General features: G+C 31.6%; 1 protein-coding gene across 1 annotated transcript in view; it reads left to right on the top strand.

Moving 5' to 3' along the window:
• Positions 1–17,405, top strand: part of Duox (dual oxidase) — a 247,583-nt gene that overhangs the window by 62,435 nt on the left and 167,743 nt on the right. Inside the window, 1 exon segment of the mRNA XM_085945005.1 lies at positions 11,826–11,906. Within this exon segment, the coding sequence (XP_085801131.1) occupies positions 11,826–11,906 (81 nt within the window).

Below are 17,405 nucleotides of genomic sequence, written 5' to 3' on the forward strand. Positions count from 1 at the left end.
TATTTTATTATGTAAATGGTACAAAATATAATAATATATAACTACTTGGATTATGTCTTAACATACCTCTGTTGCCTTGAGCTTCATATCTATTAATTGACTAAACCAATAAATCTGAAAATACATGTATCTATAAAGGCAATACTAAAACATACATACATGTCGGCCAGATATCGAGGCTACCATAAGCAATAAATCGTTTCGTCTAATTATTTTTTTTTTTTTTTATGTCATGAAAGGTAAATATTGCCATAATGCACTTTATAAGAATTTAAAACCTTTTTTTTTAATCTACAATATTTATGTGTCAGTAAATAGTTTCAATCAGGTAAATATTATTTTCCATGTTTATATCCAAGAATTTACGACTTTGTGTAAATTTTCTGGATATAGCTAAACCACTCATTAGGTTATAGTGCCAATTAATAATGGTTATTTGTATCCAAGCGGTGTTCGGAACATTTTATGTCCAACATTATTCGAAAATTATATTTTTTGATACACGTGAATGCTTTCAATAATTTTAATGAAATTGTAATGGATTGTTTTACATTTATCGAAAGCTGCTTTAAGTATCAACGTCCTACATACTTTTATATAATTATTCGGTTTAAAGTTATTCCATATTATATTAAATTATATTAAAATATTGTGTAATAACATCTGCAATGGTTTTGCGCTGATCTAGTTGCTTCAGTTATTGTTAATTTATGCTAGTAACACATTACTATGATGTCACGTGAGGTAACTGGTAGTTAGTGGTGAGGCGTGATACGTGTGAAGTGACTTAAGTGTGGTTATAATAAATTCAAAGTTTTTCTAAACGCCACTATTCGTTTTCGGCTCAAAATGTGCTATAGGATAATTAGTTAACTAGGCCTTTCGCATTAACGTAAGTGAATAATATTGATATTAGAAACAATTTGGGTTACCACAGTTATTGCTCTGTCGAGTATTGCCATTACAAATAATAACAGATCAATTCTACTTCTTGAAAAAAAAAATAATTGATTCTTCTGTATCAGGGAACAAAGATGATATTGATAAGAATTCAAGAGTAAAATTATTCTACTAACCTAGAAATACTGACATCGACTATATTAACTTCCTTTCGGAGATTAAGCCAGAACCGCCTTCTTCGAACATTTTTGGTATATTGAAAAAAACATGTTATGCTTGCTGCTTGCAACAAATTTGTCTCGACACGAGGCACAAATAGAATAGAAAAACGTCGCATCGGCGCTAAACCGAAGCTGTTATTTCGTTAGTTTTGGCTAACAGCGTGACATCACTATCCCGACATAGTCGAGTATGCGTAGAAAAGAGTTGCAACATTGTAAATGGTTTTGGTGTATGACGATATCCCAGTTGAGACGTTTGTATAAATGCGACCGTGCTAAGTGTTAGCTTAAATTTGTTGTAGTTCATATTAAGATTAAGGTTGCTTTACAAATTTGATTATCCATAAAATGGCATTGGTAACACACCTTCGTATGTGCTGCCAATGAGCCATTTCCGAGAAGGATATAAAAAAGTCATTGATACGTGAGAGGGGGTGATGATTACTTACTGTCGACATGAGCTGCTCACCTGTGGTCTCAGGTAAGGAGTCATTTGGAGCCTAGTCCTTTAGCAAGCCGGCATGATGTGCCGGTTGCATTATTTATAAATTTATATTCTTAAATAATTCACTGAGCTGTAATCGACCTTTTGAAATAAATACCTCTCTACCGTCAAGTTGTTGTTTATTGGATTCACTACCTAATCTATGTAATGTATGTAGTATAAAACGAGAATTCAATGAACTGTAATTTAGTTAGCATTCACTAGACACGATTTCGTTTTAAACAACTTTAATATTTACACTGAATTAAATTCTACAATATGAGAAATAAGTTCTACATAATTGATTTATCAATAATTTTACAGTACATAATACTAAACAAGATCTACCCAATGATACCATATTTAAAAAATAATATGCTATTAAATACAAACAAAATATATTTGTAAAAATAACACGTTTATTATTTACTTATCTTGTGATAGATAATTGGTAATCGAAGTATACTTAATAATATTATATTATTTGAAGACATAACACAGAGTTTGTCAAACGAACGGTACAATTTTTAATTAATTTGTAATTATATTTGATATTGTATTTTAAAGAGGACTTATAACATACAATGACATTTAATGCACTATACATACAAACCTGCAGTTGGTCAAAAAAACCTAGTTTTTTAAAATGTGTATTCAGTGCAAAACCCGAATAGGTTGTGCGCATGGCTAACAACTATTCCTAGTAAAAAAAAACTGTTAATACAACCTTCACTATATTATGTAGGGCCATATGCCACGATTAAAATCAAACATGATAATTTACCCTTTTACCTAACATTTTAAACGATACTTACAATTTATTACATTTCGTCATGTTACTTATAATAATATAATTACTTATTTACCTTATTACTTCGCCCTGTTACGCCATAGTGTTGAGTCATAAGACAAGTAATAGGTCGCGCTGCTTCCCTCGGTCCATCGCCATGACTCGCGCCTTCCGCCATGTGAGACTACTTCGCTTTATAGTCCTTGCCGGTGTATCGCGACGAGACACGCGCCCTGCAACACCGCGAGTGCATGTAGACAGCTCAATGAGATCACCTGTACCTCGTCAGTGCGCGAGCAGTGTCACGCGGCGATTACATGTGGACGGCTCATTGAGGTCACACGTGCCAGCACCGCTGCAGAGTGAGGAAAATTCAGCCACGGCAGCGGAACCCTTGAAGTATATACGATTATTAATGTAATTATTTATTTTTGTAGAACAGCCAAGATAGGCAACCTACAATAATCATGTAAGTCATCCTAACTTGAAGTCCAACAGGATCCTAACCAAAACACTTGATTATGTGGTAACTTTAATTTTGTGTTATTAACTGCTCCTGAAACATTTCCATGCATAAACAATAGCTGGTGATGCTTAACGTCCAAAGACAAAGCCTCTTGATACACCCGAATATGACCGGCTATAGTACGAGGCGTTTGGTTTAGAAGGGACTATGTTTGTATTGTCAACATAAATAACTCAATTATCGTTAAATTAATAAAGAAAACCTTTGTTTCAAACCCATTTAAAGTGATAACAAGATCATCCACTATAGAAAAAATACTTTTAATTACAAATAACTACATTAGAAATACACTGAGTTTGAATGAAGTTTGATTTATACCCATGCGTAAGTTGCCGATTCATTTTATTTTTTCACATAAATTAATAAAAATGAGAAAGCTTGAAAAAAGCTTGAAAGAAATGCTTCGCACTATTAACAATGTAATTCCACCATGATCTCATACGTTTTACGGCAGTTTCATATTTAGCTGACTAATTAGATTTATGAAGCGGTAAGGCCATACGTACACCATGATTTGCTTTACTATTTTAAATCTGGCTAACCCATTCATTAAGTCTTCACTATCAGAAACAGCAATCTCGTATTAAATTCACATTATTATTTATATTACAATATTATTTACTCCATTAAACTTATGTATTTACAAGATTGAACGTATACAATATTAACAATAAATGTCTTAAATAGTATCTATAAATTATACTAGATTTATTTTTGACCGATTTTATCAATGTTATTTGTAAATATAAAAAATTTATATTAACAATGGAAAAAATGTCAATCCCGGGATTGTTAAATTGTAATCCCGAAATCCCGGGATCAGAATTTTGGCTCGGGATTGGATTCCCTAGTCATAATATTAATGCTATTATAATTTTGTAAAACGTAACGCTTTTAATCAATTGATAAATAATTTTATTCATTTATACGTAGGCTTAGTTAGCACAATAAATTACTAAGTGTGTTTTTTATTTAATTTAAAATAAAATAATTAATATTGAAAACCACTAGTATTGATTGAATTATGCGGCATTCCTTGAAACTGTATCTTGAGTAATGTCGGTATGGGCTCAATTATGTAATTAAATGTATTGAGAATATTTTTTTATAAACATGTATCAATTTAATCGACTATGCCTACATCTAGGCCTACGAGTATGATAAACACTCGAATTCTTGTATAGTTACTCATTGAACGAAACAGCGGGAGTGTAAATACTCGAATCTCGATCAAGGCGCGGTATTGAACCGATTGTAGGCAATAAATGTTTATTATTAAAAAAAAAAAACATTTATACTATTTCGTTATAATCTCTTAAATTTATAACGGAATACCATTGTAATAATTTAACACCGATAAGTCCACAATGATGGTAAAGAAAGTTTTTTATTTCGACTAATTAATTCATTCATTGTCTCGATTTTCACTTGAGACCAATACGTCTATTGTTATTAACATATAACCCTTTTATTGCAGTGGCGAAGAGTGGGTGTAGGCTATTGAGATTCGATATAAATAGTGCACACTAAACTTTGTCAGTGTTTTCATCGAACTAAGAATACAATTTACAGATGGTACTGGTTAGTTTTTAAAATTCAATTAAACCCTGCCTAAACTAAATCATAATAGTTTAAGTATGCTATGGGTGATCCGACAAAAATAGTGCACCCCTTTTCTGTCAAGCTTATTTGTTTTCGTTGAATTAAGAATACATAATATTTACAGGTGATATTGGTTGGTTTTAGAAAAATCATTAAGCCTTGCCTAAACCAAGCCATAGTTGATAATGAATGAATATTTTTTTACTATTATCTATTATGGTTTAGATTAGGCAGGGTTTAATTGAATTTTAAAACTAACAATCATTGTCTATACATTGTAGTCTTAGTACAATTAAAACAAATACGTTTGACTGAAAAAGTTTAGTGTGCACTATTTATGTCGGATCTTAACAGCCTACATTCACCCTTCGCCACTGTTTTAATCTAATATAATATATAAACAAAATAAAATTAAAATATCAAAGATATTTGTTAATATAATCTTAATTACTTAATGCATTTCTGTGGGTCATTTTGTTTTCAAACATTTTTTGCATATGATTTTATGTAGTTTTGGTAGTTATAAAAATGATAAGATATTGTGTGAAATTACGGAAGAAAAGATTATTAAGATAGAAATATACAAATCCGGTCGCCATAGGTAAATATATTTCTGGCAGTTGCTTGGCAGTACCTGCACAGTACAACGATAATGAAGAATTTGCAGGAAAAAATACGAACTTCACCGCGCAGAGCAATCTAACGTTTACAATTTTTCAGAACCTGTCAAATAACACCATACGATGACAACAACACATCTCACGTACGCTTGACGAGACAGTCAGCACTGTTGCGTGTTAAAAAGTTATATCGCGATAGTTTAATTTACACACTATTGGTGACAGTAAATCCATGCATGTATACAGGCGTTATAATGTTATTATGACTCAATAGAAATATAGTATAATATATATCGTATAGTATAATATATAAAATAGAAATAGAGAGCATCAGTTGTTTATTCTCCCAAGGTGCACCAACCTGCCACTGGTAATTCCAAATGGGAGGGCGATAACTATGTTAAACTAAATTGCTTCGGGTGTTGATATATTCCACCTACGTGAGGATGAGTATAGGTGGACGTTGTTTTATAAATTCTTAAAATAGGGTCTGCTTAACTCATCCGGTGTACTTCCTTGTACGTATCTAATTTATATTTTTTGAATTTACACATTTCTACTGTTTAATAACTTACTATCTATCTCTATACTGATCTGTCTCTTTTTTATGTAATACTGTTTTATATTTCTTTGTTTCTAAATGTCATGTTGTGAACGTCTAAAACTTATAATTTGTAATGTCCACAATATGTTAAAAATAAATAAATAAATTGAAATACCTTTGTTGCCAGAGTGACAATGAAAACTTTTTCATTCAGTAGTGAATTCATTGAGTCAGATGAAAATGATGAATTGTTTGTTTCCTGTATATAATGAAATAAACAAAAATAATATCTACAAGCCTCGTCAAATTAATTACAATTATATTTTTTTTTATTTATGAGATTATATACGAAAATATTTTTTGTTTATTACATATTATAATTAAATAGTCGTCTAGTTTTGCCAATATCATAAATCATGAGTTAATATTTTTATATCAGTCCGTAAGAAACAAAAATAAAAGCACATTTTTTTTGCAATTCGGCATAGATTCTTATAATAATTAGTATGATCGTTTTAATCTTTTGCAGAATCTTCTTGGTGGGTCTAAACACCGATACTCCTTAATTACTCAATTAATATTTCAAATCAGAACGCCTTTCAAAAAAAAAAAACCACATATTTATTGCATACTAATAAATAATCATATTACTTAGACAGAATAAGCACGTCATATAAATTATGCCCCAATGTGTATATTTTTATGCAATATTCAATGAAAATGACTTTCTTTTTTATGCATTCGGGCATATTGGTGTATATTGGCAATAAACAATACGTACGTTTTTATTATGATTACTATAAAAAATGTTCGGCGTTGCGTTCAAAAAGTGATAAACACCATCGTCCTAGATCCATTTTTATTATTAATATTAATTCGGAAATTTAAAATTCACTTTGCACGCATTAAAAATAAAATATTTATTAAACCACTTTTGATAAGCTTATTGTCTTGTTTTAAATTAATGGCATACAAAATAGTTCATGCAATTTTTCAAATTCAAAAATTCTTATTAAAAAAAAAACAGATTTTATGGCATTTATTTGATTAAAATTTTTTTTTACGTTAGCACATAAAACATGTTTGTGTTTGTAAGGAAGTATTTAATTAGATATATTCTATTATTAATTGAAATTCATACTTACAAACTATATACAATAAATTACGTAGGTATTCATTGATTGAATAGTAGAATTTTGATTTCTCCCGTAGAAGAGAAAGTGGCTTAGTGACCGGCTTGTCTGTCATCTTCACATTTTACATTTTCATGTCTTTGTCGTACTATTCCATCCCTCAGGGAAGAAGGAAAAAAATCAAGAGACGCATGTTGAAAAGAACCCGAGGTGATATGATGGTGGTCTCTTTCCTTTGTTTCCTTTTTGAAAACTAACTTTCTGTGACGCTCCTGAGTAGTAGATATGCACAATTGTTTCATTTAAAGACCGTCGTCTTGAAGGTAATTGTCTGGTAATTTACCTTCATCGATGTGTTTAGACTAGATAGTGAGAAGATGATCAAATAATAACGCTTTCACGAAAGTTAAAGTATAAAACGTTATTCAACAGAATGCAAATACATACACAGCGGACATAATAATATACACGTTACAAAGTATAATAGATGATAAACAAGGGCAAGAGGCATGTGGCGCTTTTTATATCGTTTGATATTATCATAATATGATATTATTAATTAGTACTTCTTGTGTATGACATTCGGGTGTAGATCCATAGTCCTATGACTGTATGTTGGCCCACACTTGTGTTTATCAACTTAGCATATGGTATACTTATGTATTGCAGCACCTTACATGGATATTATTTATTAGCCCTTATCAACTTGTAAAGTTGGGTAGGTATTTCATCAGCTTTGATAGATATAACATATTCTGAAACTTAGAAGGTCATAATATGACAGTACGAAAGTAAACTTTTATCGTTGTAATTCAAATAAATTATTATAATGCATAGTTTTAATCATGAAAAGTTTATACTTTCTGAAAATCTTTGAGTCCAATAACTACTTTCAAATATTACCAATAATTAAATATTTCAACACTAATTGGCAAATATTAATTGGTGCCATCGACATACTAAAATTAATGATTATTACTTTTTATAAAGCCATTAAATAAAATTATCTGAACATAAAAAAGCTTATATTCAAAAGAAATAATAATTTCAAAAGTATCCGAGCAATTATGTTATATTTTATTCAAAACATCAACAAACTTAATGATTTATAAAAGATCATCAAGCAATAAGTGGTAGATTTTAGCGTCTGTACTTAATTTAAACATACTTGTAATATATGTTATCATAGTTTTACAAAGTTTGAGAAAGAATTTATGATTTCGTTTTAATTTTTTTACATAAAATCTGTAAAGAAATGATTTAAAGAAAAATAATATTAAATACAATATATTGTATTAGATGCAGTGGACGATGTTTCAAAGTTTTAAATTCCACTTGATATTAATTTATTGACATTTTGGACTAACCCGTATATAAGTATGTACTAGGTATACCAGGCCTATTATATTGAATCGTTTCAAAAACAAATATATCATGAATGAACTATATCAATACTACACTGCTACAAGAGTCATTATTTACGTTCACGTATTTACAGTTTTGCACTCATATTCTGCTTATGTAATTTTAGATATACGTCATAATTGTTATGATATTTTGTAGATAAAATAATAGTGGTTGAGCTTTCTAAGTGGACTGTAATTATTTTAAGGGATGATGAGGAGTACACTCGTACACTCACGCACTTTGTGACACAGTTTTATGGATTATATGTGAGGGTGTATGAATGATGATGATAGATTATGAATGAGTCTGTATCTATTGAGTCAATCACTTAAGCGACGGAAAGCTATTAGAAGCCCGCACGCGCCCGCTATTGAGATGCAACTGAACTGTTCTTTGTAACACCGTCTCCCATGATTCGTAATTGCTTATTGATTGCCTGGTAACAATAACACGGGGATTAGGAGGTGGGTGAGGAGATAAGGAGTGGAATGGGAACATAAATGGCCCAACCAAATAGATAATAAATAAAGGGTGATTAGATCGTAGTTTTTTTATCAGGTGTTTCTGAACCATTTCACGAAACATGCCTACTTTAATATTATGATTGTTTATATTTGATATGAGTATTGTAATATTAATGCGTTACAGTAGACATGCGATGCAAAATAAAATACATGCCAGTTCTCCACAGTGCAAAAAATAACAATAGTAACCTTATTGTTGGCGGCGATGCTTTTATTACTGTGTATTTATTTGTGTATCTAGGGTCCCTTATCACATAATACAAGTGACAAAATAAATTGCCGGATCAACATCGCCTACAGGTGTTATTTTGGTATCCAAAGTCTTCTGAAAAACAAGACACTCTGAAAGTAAACCAAAAAACCCTATATAAAACGGGCTTCCATGATTCATCTAAGCTAAGGTAGAGGAACTGGGGTAAATTATTCCAAAAGTTACGGGCTTCAATCCAGCATGTTAACCAAAATAACATGAAATTTCATTGCTTATATTGTTTTTTGTTTGAAACAACCAATTCTCGTCAAAAAGCTGTGAAGAAACTTTGACTCTATCGGAGTGCCCAATACTCGGCTCAATACTAAGGCCATCCTCCCACGGCGCAACTTATGTCCGTCGGAAATGAAACTAAAATTCCAGCCAGTATCTAGCTAATGTATTTCAATGGCGGCTCGCTGACGGCGAGACTGGAGTCTCTCAGCTTCAAAACGGTCACATAGAGACGCGACATGCTAGTCGCGCGGTCTCTGAAGTTTCTAGTCACCGTAAAACAGTGGTACCAACATCATTGGATTCGGTGAAAAATCATATTTTCTTACCAAAATTGGTCGCACTGCGAACATTTGTCATACTATAAAGATCATTAACAACCCAAAACGTAAAAAGTAGGTACAAGATAAGCAAAATTGAAATAACTTAATTCTATTCGAATAAATGCAGCAGCGTGCGTGTTGTCGGTTTTTGTACAAAACAGCTGATGGTTCAGTTTGACAGTTTGAGGTTATGTGATTATTATTTCAAGCGGTTTCAGTAGCGCCGTGTGCGAAGCATCAAATCGGCCAGTTTATGAGTTCCTTCACAAAGTAGTTCTGTCAGATTTGAGTTCCGCCGTGGGAGGAGGGCCTAAGTAATTTTTATGACTTATAATAATAATAATATAACGTAGTATGTAAAGTAACTAGCACAACTGTACGATCTCTAGCAATTAATAGAAATGTGCTCAAAACTATGGCTTATTGACAGCAACTAACCTACCAAAAATAACACATTATATAATACTAAGTGTCGGTTAAAATAATCAAACATTAAAGCTATTGGCGAGTGATAATCGATTCGAAATCTTACCAACACGCCTTTTTGCGTAGATAACGCTCTATAAGTGGCGGTTTACAAAGTATCATTATTATTTGAAGCTCTCTAAACTTTCACTTACCACTAGAGACGACAGATACACAAAAGATAAAACCACTTTAGTAATCTGTTTTTTTATGTTGAGTATGTAGGTAACTGTTGTCTGTTCTTTGTTAGGGGTTTTTTATATTTTAAATTGATACTAGGCTATAAATTAAACTGTCATACTTAGATCATTTAGTTGATTTAAAATTTGCACAGTAAGTAGATAATTATAACGTTAGTGAGTCAAGTAAATGTAATTTGAATATCAAGGTACAGTCGCGGTCATAGAGAGGCTATAAGAACGTATGGGCTATCCAAACTGATTATTAATTCTGCTATAATCAGTATGGACCATTGACCGTTGATATCTACAATATACATCATTCTACTTATGTAATATATAAACGAAAAAATGGATACTTGTTCCAGAAAAGGTTATAAACATATGACAATAGAATCACTATTATTGCACTCGTATCCGGAAATTTGTATGTAAACAGTTCACCGCAGGACACTTATTGTATATGTGTAGTATATTTGTACGTATGCTACAACATGTGGCGATGTCTTTACTAGGTTAGGTTAGGTTAGGGTTAATCTAATTGGAACAGTACTATTTACAAACTATCGCCGCATTTTGTAAGATACGTACAAATGTATTCCACGGTGAAATGTTCAACGAAGAACTCGTCATTTGATAAAATGTTATACGAACTCATGTTTCACGTACTGCGGCGCACGAATAAGTGTCACACGATGAACTGCATACGTACAACTTACATGTAACCTATTGCACTATAGATAGAGTTAAGTAGTATGTTATTATACCTACATACAATAGGTATATAGGTATAAAAATTCACTTAAAATATTTACATATTCACTAAATTTTAATTATTTCCTTTATTTATATAAAAATATAGTAACAATAAAATTAACGCAATTTGGAAATTGAACCTTATTACAATGCAATTTTATTATAGTCACTTTCATGTATATATTATTGCATCTGTTTATTACGAAAAAATACAATTTTTATGGGGTGATTCTGACAGACTATAATATTATTGTGTATGATATAGGTACTTCAAGGTGGACTAATCCATTTTATTTTTGATACACTTCGTCTCTACTACGCCAATACTACACATTGTAAAACTGCCGTGATTTTTTTAGAAAAGCTGCAATTGCAACGAATCGCTTATATTTATGGCGTCATGCCCTAAGGGGAGGAAGAGTCTGATATAATATGCAGGTTTATGACAATGACGGTTAGGGAGGAGAGGGTTGTAGATAATATGATGTCATAAAACCAATAAAATGTTGTAATGTTTTTTGAGAATAAAATCATTTGCAGACAATTTAATTATACCTATTGTGAATATTTTTTGGCGAATCTAGAAGATATGAAATGAAGGGGGGAGGGGAATATAGACAAAAGTGTTGTCATATATAGACGACTCCTTAAGGTATATGTAAGTACCTACGAGTATATCAAAATGAAAATATTAAATTCTTAATTTGCCTACACATCGTTATAATACCGCTCATTATTAATCTGTTTAATACTAGAATCAACGAACGTTTAAATGGTTAAGTGATTGAATGTTTCAATGATTAACTCATTAATCATTGTCAAATTGATTAAACTGTTGAGTTTTATGTGTCTATTTTCTTTTTTCAGGATCGTTACACAGTCGTACTGAAAAACAGCGCTACGATGGCTGGTTTAACAACAGAGCGCATCCGGATTGGGGATCAGTTGGTATGAATATTTTTTAATTTATTATCAATTGTCTTTATTATAATCTGCTTATATATATTTTTCTTGAACTATCTGTAACGCATTGGTGAAAACATATTAATATGTGTAATAGAGATCAAGATAGGGAGAAGAGGTGTTTACCTAACAAACACGTAAACGCAAACTCTTATTTTGAAAGCTATAGAAATAACGCAAATGATACTCTCATAATAGTTTGACAGATGCTTACAGTGCGGAAATACCATTTTGAGTACTATAAGAAAGTATTAAACGACTACCTATACAACTAATTTGTGACAGATTGACGGAAATAAATAAATAAGTACCTACCTATATTATGGTGTCGGATAGGAGACACGATTTAAAAAATAATATAGATAACATCTAAGAATATACTCGATTCAAATTGAAAGATTTCGAGAATGCACGAAAATGTTAAAAATCAATAATGTGGCATTTAGATTTTTTTTTTAAATGGTGTGTTTATATTGGGTTTGAATCTCGGGTTTAGAAAAATCACACGCTATTTTTTAAATGTGTGTTTAGACCCAGATCATGATCCAAATAGGCTGAGCAAGTCGCTAACGTTTATTTCTCGTAAAACAAAAATCTGTTCCGAAACCTCTTCGTGAGACGGTCAAGATCCAGATCGGATTGTAGAGAAAATTAATTATAATATAATTAATATATTGAAATAGTGCTGATATTAATTAACATGTGGTGCAAAAATCACCCCTTAATGATTAATGAATAATGTGGTAAATGTAAATAAAGATAAGTTAAAATCGACAAACTTTAGTTTAGTCAGTTTAGTGTCTGTACTAGCGTTGAAGTCACTTTACGAAGGGGGAACAATATTGACAATAATTTAGAAAATAATACATTACCTACTCTGAGATACCTACAATTAATTTACCAAATAGGTACGATACGCTTAAAATTTCGTATATGTGACACAATTTCTGACAGTTAGAGGAAAGGAAGAGATGGCCATATAGCATTGGGACTAAAAAATACGTGTTGTTCGTGGAGAATTACCGACAGTAATGGCATTTAATGAGAAAATTAATTTGATATTAATTGGTATCAAATATCTGATTATAATGCTGTCAATTGTATCAGATATTTGATAGGTATGGCATAATAATTACGAGCGTCTAGGAGAAATTTATATGAATATACCTATACCTACCTACGATATGATTATATTTATAATTACTTATCTATCTATTTTTTATGTCTTGTCCTTGTATTTCGGTGGTTTTTATTATGTATTTGAGATATCAATTTGATCTCAGTACTATGTGGCCAACTGCTTATCTATTCATGTAGTGACCACAGTACATCAAAAATGTTGGTTTTCGATGCACCGTTTGCACTTCGACCGTGTTTAGGAAAAAGGACTTAACCCTCACTGAACAAATTTTACAGGAGAGGCAAACAACGTTTTTTGAGAGTTTTTAGTTTAATATTTTAAAAAAAATAGGCACAGACATTGGGTGCATGATGATTCATGATTTGGTGTAATATATTTTCGATCAAATAATAATTAAAGAAGTTATTACAGAAAAATCATTAAAATTGGGGATAAATGCTTTTTTCCATAAATTGAAAATTAATTTATCTCAATTAAAACCTGAATTTACATAATTGTCCGGCATTTGCGGCTTACTTCCTTTTTATAGAACGTGTATTTAGTTGTATACATTGTTAATATCTAATAAAAGCACTTTTCGAAAAATCGAGGGTTACGCCCTTTTTCCTAAACATAGTCGACTTGTATGTAGAAATGTAATTATAGTTAAATCGTGTAATATGATTCCGATCCAAATACATAATAGCATTCAAACGATACATAAAAAAATTTAAATGGCTATCAGATGTCACGAGTGGACAACTGACTTCTTGTGATCGTGTTATTGGCCAATAGATTGTTAAGCACCGCCATGGAATGGTGATGTCGATGAAAGTGCCTCTATTTCGGCACGGACCAAGGCCGTCGTCTGACAGCTGGGCGGACAACATTTTGATTTACTGGACCACTAGGGAAATTCCTAAATTTTACCGGATATTCAACAGACAATATGTAAGATGTTTTGGTGCTAGTCGGTTATGTGTAATACAGCGGCAAACACATTTTGAAAATACCCTATAAACTGGATTTTTTGTTAGTGTGTGTTAGTTTAGGTTAGGTAAGGTTAGGTATGGTATGGTAAGGTTAACCTAATAAATAATCCAGTATATCGGCTATTTTCAAAATGTGTTTGCCGCTGTATTCCACATAACCCACTTGTACCGATGTTTTAATCGTATCGATAAACGTTCAATGATTAATTTATTTATTCAGATAAGTAAAACTGCAGGTATATCATATTTAATAAAAAACGTTTAAAACGCTCACCTGGAATAGGTACTTAATTGCATTCTTTCGGTATCTATTTAAAAAATATTACGAGTACATACATTCAAACGGCATATAATTAAAAGCTCTTTGTAGTATTTAGGACTCGCGTGGTCAAGAATTCGCATATGAAATTAGTAAAAACTTAATGAGTTGTAGAAATCGATTATTGAAAATGATACAACTAAATGCCTATATTATAATATATGAGTTTTTTTTGCTTATAGTATTATTTGCAATAAACGATTTATTTGTTTGTAAAAGTGGACGTATTATTATTGAAATTTTGAAATACTAAGTATACCTATCTACATTCAACGAAAATAAGTTACATCTTGTAACTAAAAAATACGGTAACCAAAAATTGTAATGTTGTATATAATGTATAGTATCTATATTCAAAATTGACCTCTTATTAATCTTATAAATGCGTGTAATGCATATTGTGAAAAATGAACCCTCCATGGTAGTATGACACTGGTTTTGACATTGTGGATGTGTATTTTTTACAATGCGTTTGTAATCCTATGTATGTGTTGTATGCGTAGAATATACTACTTTGTTTTAAGCTTTTTAATAAGTGTTGCTGACGTTGGTGAAATAACTGCTTACGTACAGCGGTCGAAATGGAAAAGTTTACGAACCGAAGCGCTCGAAAATTTTCTGAGGATATTAACATGGTTATCAAATTTTATGTGTATTTTATAAACATAATTATGCTAGATTTTTTGTTACATGCCATATCTAGCTCAGACGGTCAAATTATTTTATCCACGAGACGGAGCGATAACTTTACAGATGTTACGAACCGGAACGGCGCTCCGGTGCGCTCCAGTCCATTTCGAGCCCTGCTTACGTATTAATTTCTAATGGCTTAATGTCAGTCTAGTTAATCATACCGGCAGACAATTTATAATACATCGGTGGCGAAGGATGTATATAGGCTGTTAAGATCCACCAGTGCACAATAAACTTTTTCACTCAAACGTATTTATTGCCATTTAAATAAGACTATGCTTTACAGATGGTGTTGGTAAGTTTTTAAAATTCAATTAAACCCTGCGCAAACCAAGCCATAATAGGTAGTAGTCAAAAATACTCGTATATCAAAAATTATGTAATTAAATCATAATATATAACTTTGGATATTTTATAGATAGAATAATATGTTTATCTATTATATATTGGTTTAGGCAGGGCTTAATGAATTGAATAAAAATTAATAAAAAACTAACCAACACCATCTATAAATTGTAGTCTTAGTTCAATAAAAACAAATACGTATGAATAACAAAGTTTAATATGCAGAATTTATGGTGGATATTAACAGCCTACCTCCACCCTTCGTTACTGTAAATACATACCTACATGGAAAATTGTATCATTTTTGTAGAATATAAAATAATTAAGTTATTATTTAAATACGTAGGCAATTACAAATTATTTTTCTTAATTAGATATGCTATAAATAATTGCCAAGTATGGAGTATTTGCCACTGCTAAAACTGCTAAAAGGAAGTTTTCAAAATTTTTGACCGCGACCGTAGTTAAGCACCCCTCTCATTACCGCAAAAAACGCAAAGTGAAAATCACGCGATCGATTTGCTTCGCGAATTTCCGGGTTCACTATTAGGAGCGTCGCGGCGGTCGCGCAAAGTCGCCAAAGCGATGCTGCAATTATTGGACTCGGAAAGTAGACCGACTGACGTAACGGAGCGCTTGCAACAATACTAATTACTCCAGCGACGCTATTCGGTGGCAATGAATGACAAAGACGCCTGTATGATATTGTAACCGCAGTCCATTGTTTCGTATTTTTTAGACGGTAATTTATAAACTGGGTCATGCGATTATTTTTAATTACTGATGAGTAAGTAGATAATAATATTATAATACTTATAGAAATTTAGTGTACAGAGTATACCATCTCGTTCATTCTGAAAAGTCGGTTACATATAAATTGTACATATTAACGAGCTGTCTTACTACTAAATATGGCCGTGTAGCACTGTTCGTAGAGTTTGGTAGACAAGAATGTTCCAATAATTGTACTACATTCAATAAGAGCATTCATTTGAAAATTACGACTTCATACTTATGGGGCGAACACAATATTATCATAATTAAACGTGCTGTTACGTGCTGTCACGCTGATAAATTTAGTCTTACAAACGGGATCATGCGATTATTTTTAAATACTGATGAGTAGACAACAATATAATAATTAATAATACTGTTTTTTCTTACAACTACAGTATAAATCTAGTATAACAAGTACACAATATATTATCATCTCGTTCATTTTGGATAGTCGGTTACATGTAAATTGTACGTATTAAATGAGATATCTTACTATAAAAAAAGATGGCCGTATAGCATTGAGATAAAAATATCACCTTGTTCGTGGAATTTGGTAGAAAAGAATGTTCCAATTTTATTACTTTTAATATGAACATTAATTTGAAAAGTTCGACTTGATACTTATTGGGCAAACACATTACCATCATTATACGTACTGTCATGCCTATATACTTAGTCTATGGTTTCATCATTCCGCAATATATTTTGAATGCTCACTATTTCTATAATTAATACAAGTAAAGAGAGTGCCAACTCTTATTTCTCGGATATTTTAAATTAACATTACTGATCTATGGTAATTTCAATTAATTTTAGCAGTATCTACGTGTGCGTACGTCAAAATTACTTGGAACATTGCATACATAGATAATATTTTGAACAGAACCCAATCAGTAGACCATAAAAAATAGTATGCGTAAACGCCAGGCATATACTAATCTAATAATCCAATGGAAAATCCATAGTGCAAACCTCTAAAAACATAGAGCACGTGATTTTGACATGGCAGTCGAAAAGTCTAGGCATGTAGAAGATGATAAAAATGTTCATTGAGTCATGCAGGTGTCGTGCAGTGCACTTTAACGTGAGGTAACTGTAACGTTATTATTCACAGGCTTGTGTATAATATACGTTTTAAACACTGGCAACATTCAATGAGGATTTTTGAGACGTCGTTAGATTGGCGATACTGCGAACAAGAGACTTTTAAGTCATTGTTGTTCTGGTGATTTCGGCAG

The sequence above is a fragment of the Rhyacophila brunnea genome, unplaced genomic scaffold (assembly GCF_057557595.1).
Source record: "Rhyacophila brunnea isolate RB1 unplaced genomic scaffold, BYU_Rbru_1.0 scaffold_17, whole genome shotgun sequence".
Taxonomy (NCBI): Eukaryota; Metazoa; Arthropoda; class Insecta; order Trichoptera; family Rhyacophilidae; genus Rhyacophila; species Rhyacophila brunnea.